The sequence below is a fragment of the Rosa rugosa genome, chromosome 4, assembly GCF_958449725.1.
Source record: "Rosa rugosa chromosome 4, drRosRugo1.1, whole genome shotgun sequence".
Classification (NCBI taxonomy): Eukaryota; Viridiplantae; Streptophyta; class Magnoliopsida; order Rosales; family Rosaceae; genus Rosa; species Rosa rugosa.
In genome coordinates, this window is record NC_084823.1 from 19,289,706 (window position 1) to 19,297,164 (window position 7,459).

At 39.4% G+C, this 7,459-nt stretch overlaps 1 protein-coding gene across 2 annotated transcripts; it reads right to left on the reverse strand.

The window, feature by feature from the left end:
• Positions 1-3,220: 3,220 nt before the first annotated feature.
• On the reverse strand, positions 3,221-6,076 carry LOC133743292 (probable LRR receptor-like serine/threonine-protein kinase At1g56140). 2 transcript variants are annotated; one of them, XM_062171164.1, is made up of 6 exons: positions 5,736-6,076; positions 5,495-5,617; positions 5,232-5,396; positions 4,435-4,663; positions 4,029-4,179; positions 3,221-3,944 (listed from the first exon to the last, which is right to left on the reverse strand). In XM_062171164.1, exons 2-6 carry the CDS (start codon positions 5,586-5,588, stop codon positions 3,726-3,728), a joined length of 858 nt encoding a protein of 285 aa, XP_062027148.1. In that variant the 5' UTR covers positions 5,589-5,617; positions 5,736-6,076; the 3' UTR covers positions 3,221-3,725. The 2 variants fall into 2 exon arrangements, with proteins under 2 accessions (XP_062027148.1, XP_062027147.1); XM_062171163.1 differs by having other exon boundaries at positions 5,495-6,047.
• Between the last annotated feature and the right edge of the window lie 1,383 nt (positions 6,077-7,459).

Here is a 7,459-nt window from a genome sequence, read left to right on the forward strand (position 1 = left end):
CTAGCGAAACTTGGGCAGGTTGTAGGCAATCAAAAATTTAGCGTGCCCCCATGCGAAGGAGACTGCTTTTGATCGCGAATGAGGATCCTTCTCTTCCTTGGTGGTAGCTTCGCTATGTGTATAGCAACAAGTATCTGCCTTGTTTGCTAGCTTTCTGTTGAGAATGCGACTGCTGCAGAAGAAGTCCAACTCAATGAACATTTGGCTGCTTCTGAAGAAATGGGCCGCAACCTGGCCCGTGTCAGAGAATGGGCCACTCAGGCCGAAGCTGGTGCCATTGTGGCGGAACTCCGCGTGGAGGAACTTTGCTTGAAATTGAGCTTCATGGGCCAATCTCTGTAGGCCCCCTCGAAAATTGTTCGGTCTCCTTACACGTCAATAATCCCTTCTTTTCCGAGATTTAAGGCATTAATCACTCGTTAAAAAACAACGGTCGTGAAAAAATAATCTCGTGAATAGAACAGTTATCTCCTCGAAAACCGCCCCTCACATGCTGCTAGTCCCTTTTTTCCTAAGATTTGGAATCACTAATCTCGATTTACTGACATCGGTTTTGAAATTGAGTTTCATCCAAGGATGGGGATTTGCCTGAAGTCCCTATAAATAGTTGTATTTCGGGAAAGGAATACTCACAACAACTTTTCTGAAATATTCAAGAAATGGCCTTTCAGTCCTTGCTTTTTTTTCTCATTCTTCACAAATCTTCCCCTCATGAAATGACCTTTAGCCTCTAAATTTTAGGCTTTATGGCGTAATCTTAAGCCTGGGTTAGGCCTCATGGCGTAATCTTAGGCAACCCCTTGTTTCGTCCTTCTGGGAGTCTGTAACAACAATGCCAGGCTTCAGATTGGTTTTGAAACGCGAGGGGGCTCCAAGTGTGGGATCTCCGGTCATGTAAGATCATTTTTTGAGAAAATCCCATACGCGGAGCGAAACGGGGAGAGGGAGGACGGCCACTCTGAGGTTCATCTTTCCTTCTCTGTTTCCTTCCTTCTGGACCTGGCCCGTGTTGTGCCCTCCAGATGGAAGGGGCTTTGGTTCTCACCTCCTTCTCCCCCTTTCTCTCCTTGATAGAATCTTGGAGGGATGAGAAGGGATGGACTCTTTGAAGGAATGGGTTCAAGCTACAGAATGGTTGTTCCTGTACTTCACGTCCAGCTAATGGTGGTTACCAAGGCTAAAGGGGGTGCAGAGACTCAAGCCGATATTCGGTTCCTTCACTCTCTGCCCCTCCAGGAGATAATGGCGCGGCTCAAGCCGACGTTGGATTCCATAGCTGCTTCCAATTGAGGGGGCTCAGGGGCTCCATTTTCTTTCACTGGAGTCTCCCCTTCTTATGGATAATGGCGTTAGCCAAGCCTATGTTGTATTCCTCTACCGCTTCCATGTAAATGGGCGCGGGGGCTCCGTTACTCCTCCTTTTCCTTCCCTGAAGTCTGCTCCTCCTTGAGATAATGGCGCGGCTCAACCCGACATTGGATTCCATAGCTGCTTCCACTTGAGAAAAGATTCAGAAGATATCCGAAGATTTCTGTTTTGTATTGTAGCCACTTTTGGCTTTCACTATACCACAAAGTTAATCAGACGACAGTTCATTAACTGTCGTCTGAATGAAAAAGCTGCTGTTGTCTAGTAGCCTGTCGTCTGATTGACCTCATTCAGATGACAGTTAAAAACCATTGTCTGTTCAAAATTCACACAACATATATAGCTAAGTATGTGTCGTCTGAATATTTCCAAATTAAAATAATTAGGTTTAACTGTTGTCTGTTACAAACTCACACAACAGTTCATTTATTAACTGTTGAGAAAAGCTATATTACCTCAACAGTTTTAGGAAAACTGTGTTGTGTGTGATGAATCTCAGACAACAGCAACACAACTACATGATGTGTGAAATGAATTTCACACCACACAATTTTAATGACACTGTTGTCTGAAATGAATCTCCAACAACTGTCATTGTTGTTTTAGTTGTGTCTTATGAAGATCACACAACATCAATTTGTTATTTCTGTTGTCTGAAATAAATCTTAGTCAACATATTATTGTTATATCTGTTGTCTGAATTGAATATCAGACGACAGTAACTTTATTATACATGTTATCAGAATGGAGATCACACAACATCAATTTGTTATTTCTGTTGTCTGAAATGAATCTGAGTCGACATATTATTGTTATATCTGTTGTCTGATCTCAATATCAGACGACAGTAACTTTATTATACATGTTACCGGAATGGAGATCGCACGACATCAATTTGTTATTTCTGTTGTCTGAAATGAAGTTCAGACAACATGTATTATTTGCTGTTTTTAGATGTGTTGTATGAGTGGATCTCAGACAATGGTTTTGTGAACCCTTCAGTTGTGTGATACCTTTGGAAACTACAGTTATTTGACCTATATATGTTGTCTGAATTAACTTTGCACACTTGTTGCAAATATGAACATTCATATCCTGAACAAATCCAAGATAAAACATTGTCATATATCAATGTCATCTGTTCTTACATATATAAGAAGCTGAATGTAAAAGAAACACTTCATAAAATTTTCATCCCTAAAAAATGCCACTACATATATCTCTTACACTTAACTTGATAAGATGAGTACAAAATCAAAGCATAAGTACAAAATACCATAAGCCTAAGTGCACCAGAACCCAAACCGGATGCCAATTTCACTATGCATGTGAATGTTGCAACTACTTGGATAAAAGTTTCCACCTGCAAAAAGAATAATGAATGAAATATAGGGTAGTAGAAGAATTGAACTACTTGGATAAAAGTTTCTACCTACAAATCAAGTATTTCACTTTTCCACCAAAAAACAGATGCTTATCGATTATTATCAATTGATTCAACTCCCATCCAAATTGGCTCACTGGTTCATTTTACAGAAAAAGCTTTTCAAAATCTCAATTAAATTGGATTCTTACTCATGTGTCCTTCACCTGTTGGCACATCTGGAAAGCTCGCTGCTCGATTGTCTATAATTTGAAGGGAGAAAAGCCTCCGGATCTACTATTAACTCTTGTAAAAATTTCTCCCTCGGCTTCTGAATTTCTGCATGAGATAGAAGCAAAAATCACAATAGCTCATCATAACTTGAGTTTAGCGACAAAGCATAACAGAAATAACTAAGAAGAGTACAATTCAAATGAATACCATTAAGTCTACCAAAGTGTACAGTAATCAATAGCAACGTCCATTACATGAACTTAAGCATATGTATGATAAAATAATTAATAATCTGATTACAAACCCATAAGCAAAGTCTTCATTTTCTCATGTGGGATTCATATTATCAACAGTGTAAGTGCACTATAAACAGATGTATAGAACTTATCATTATGAGCGGTGAAAACAACCGGATCCTATCTAAAATTGTTTCTCATTTTACTTATACAGCATCATTACTAGACAGAAAGATACAAAGAGTAATACATGGCTTAGAATGGATAGTGTGACCTGAGCCAAAGAAGATCAAACCAGCAAGGGTACAATATTACCAGCTAGAAGAAGAAATATACTTGGATCACCTTCCTTCTCCTATAATCCCAGTGAGCAATGAAAGATTAGGATTCACAGGAGACTGCATCAGGTCAATTCCGGTGTTAGCACCGGTTGTGATGCCAGTAGACTGATTGTTGGGGTGAGTCATCCCAGTTGAGGGGGTATCACCATCAATCAAGAAGCTACCTGTTACATCTTTGAAATCTCAGTCTGTCAAATAACTTGGCTTTGCCATAACATTACCTACTTCAATATCTCCAGCAAGCATGGCCACCACACGAGACATAGATGGCCGCATCAATGGGGATGCCTGAGTACACAGGAAAGCTGCTCTTATCAATCTATTTGCTTCTTCTTCATCAAAGTCGGTCAGTCTCGAATCCACAAGCCCCAAACGCTCATTTTTTTCATGTAGAGTCCATGCCTAAAAAATGTTATGACAAGGTTAAAAGGGAGAGAAGAAGGACTTTCGCAATAAAGAAATAACAAAATAGAATAAAAATCCAACCCAATCAAGGAGATAAATCTCTCCGGCATCCAAGTCATTGTCAGTGTTCGGTCTCCCACTAAGAGTTTCCAAAATGACAACTCCAAAACCGAATACATCAGCCTTTTCAGTCAGATGTCCCCGCATTGCATACTCCGGTGCCAAATAGCCTCTACATGATTATCAAGTTGGTTACTGAAAATGTAGTTTCGGTTTAGCCATTATTTACATTATAACATGCCATATACTATATGTGCATCGAAAATTCATCAGCTAGTATGAATATGAACTCAATTCCATCATTAACAATGCGGAAGAATATTTTGGTATATGTAAATAGTCTTCCAACAGAACAAGATATTAACAACATGGTACATATATAGAACAGAAGTACAAGGACGGATCTATAAAAGTAACAGTGGCTTACATTGTCCCTGCAACTCGGGTGCTGATGTGGGTTTTCTCATCATCATAAAGCTTTGCCAGTCCAAAATCTGATACTTTTGGGGAGAGGTCTGCATCAAGCAAAATATTACTATCTTTGACATCTCTATGTACTATCCTTGGCCTCGACTCCTCATGAAGATAGGCAAGTCCTCTTGCTGTTCCCAACAAGATATTGAATCTGGTATGCCAGTCAAGATGCAAGTTGTTTCCTGACGTACATCCATTATTCCAGTAACAAACTTTTATTATGTGACAAATACAAGAACCTCAAATTAAGTCTGGGAAATGCAATGCATGTTAAGATTTAATAAGAAAACCAGAGAGAAAGAAAAAGAAAATGAGACTTGGACTAGTTCAAAATTGCTTTCGATGTTGAAAATCCAAATTGGACTCTTATATTAATTGTTCTACAAATAATTGATTTACACACAGCACATGTAAACTTTAACTAGCAGTAATTTTCTTTTTTGTTTGAAAAACCACCGAGCAGGTTTGTAATTTCTTAATGTTCACATAATTGCCTTTTGTTTTCTTTAGTCTTCACTCTTCTGCAAAGAGAGAAAGGACTGCATAAAAAATGTAGGATGTAGAATGTGGAGTAGTTGCAGCTGCAGAGTATTTTTTGTATGCAATATAAAAGTAAAATGCACAGAGTGTACGATTGGTAGAAGATAGGATTATATGTACCAAAAAGTGCCTGATCAAGGCTCTTGCATGATTCTCAAATATCAGAAGAACCTTGAACCGCATGCAACTATACTTATATTGTGCTCTTACCTTCATCGTCATCCTTGTCTGGTATTTTTCTCCTCAAATATAAAACTGCAAATATTAATAGCAAGCTCACAACTCCGACAGAGACTGCAACGCCAACAATCACCCCTGTCATGCTCTTCTTTCCTGGAGTAGTTGGTGGAATCCCAGAAACAGTTGGTTTAAAATCTGATAAAGAAAACAGAATTTCAGTGCCTTCACAAGTACATTTACACCACACCAGGCATGCATATGAAATATTTGTAACTTAACATCAAATACTATACCTGGAACAGCATTGACCGTTGATATTAGTGGATCGTTGCTCCTCCATGATTCTTGATTTATTCTCCTTATAGAACCACCAAGATTGACCACCATATTAAAGAAACCACAACGAAACCCAGAATCTGCATAAATCAAATTAAAGAAAATCAACCTCCTTTACATCTCAAATCTGCATCCAAACCAAGCTTTTTTTTAGCTGCTGGATTTGTTTAGCTCATTAGAGGAGACAAAAGCACAGACGAGAGGGAGGGAGGAGAGAGAAAGTGGATCTGGAGGAATCTCTCTCCTCCGTCACCGATTTCCGACCACCGGGGTGGACTCATTGCAGCCACCATCTTCTTCGCCTTCCTCCAATGAGTCAATGCCAGGCTACACGTCCTCCGGCCACGACTAAAAGAATGACCACACAACTCCGTCCCGAGATGAGCCACAAAGAAATCTCTGCAAAATCATTTTCTGGGGTTATTAATTTTGGTTCGATTGAGGAAGGGGGGGGGGGGAGGGATAGGCTTTCAGGGAGGATCGGAGGGAGGCCGCAAGCGATGGTGATTGAGGGTGAGAGCGATGGTGAGTCGGAGGGTCGGAGGGAGGCCGAGAGAGAGAGTTGACCCAAATTTTTAGCTAAGGAGGGAACTCGGGTTTAGGTTAGGTTTTGGGTGTTTTTGTTTTTTTTGGCGGAAAGGTTTTGGGTATTTTGAGAGGGAAAAAAAATAAATATAAATTAATGTTGTTTTTTTTTTTTCGGTTATTCAGACAACAGATATCCTTGTTAGTGTCGTCTGAAATCTCTCAAATTTATGAAATGATCATGTGTTGGATGAGTAGAGATGAGACGACCGATTTAAAAAATCTGTCGTCTGACTAACTTAGACGACAACAAAAACTCATGTGTCGTGTGATGAGTGTCGTGTGATTAACTTATTCTTGTAGTGTTTGTAATGAATGTACTGCTTTTGGCCGCAAAGCCACTTTATGAATACAATAATATTTTCTTATCCTGATATCCAAATATCCGTGAGAAGCCAATAATTGTGTCTCGCAAGGCCCCTATAGTTGTATATTGAAAATAATATGAACTTTTTAAAATATGTTCCGCGTCAAAAAGAGCCTCGCGGCGAGGGTTTTGAGAAAATATGTTTTTTTTTTTTTTTTTTTTTTTTTAAATATAGTAGCTGAATTCAATAAGACAAGGTGAATCAATGTTTAGACATGCGGCCCAAGTATAGTCGCCTAGACACAAATTTTCTTTCAAATCCTTTGGGCAACCTTACTGAAATGGTCAGGTGGGGGAGGGCGAACAAGAGAGGCAGAATCCATTTTGGCATGAGCTACTCCCACATAGTGGTTTAGGCCCATTTGCACGCACTTCTGGATTCAAGAACCTGTCATGAACGTTGTCCCCTTTCTAGACACCATTTCACATAGGCTATACTTACTAAGATGAGAAAGGTCATAAGTGTGAAGACAGTTCAACAAGTGTTAATAAAAGCCGCCCTTAACCTTAAGGGACCTGAACTAGGCATCAATAAGGAGTTTAGGCCAATATTAACAAAAGAGACTTCACCTATTCCGTTATGATTCACAACCCCTTACCAAATTCAACTTTTTTTTTTTTTTTATATAAATGACGAAAATAAAAGTGAAAACTGAAAATTGACAGGAAATTAAAAACAAAGAAAGAAGTTAGCAGCACTATGTTTAGCTAACCTCCAGAAGGCCACGGGGGAGGCCATCTATGCTTCACTCCAAGCTCAGATGCGTAAAAATTTATAGCATGAAAGCCCCCCTTGTGAGAGCTTGAAGGAAAGCAACAAAGATACTTCGCGTGCCAAAATTGGAAGAAATTTAGCTTGTAGGAGGAGTAATCTTGCCCCCCAAGTATCTTTGTTGGTTGGCGAAACATGATCTTCAATTGCACTTTTGGAGATAGAAGATGTTCCAAGATCAGCTTTGTCGCCAACTAC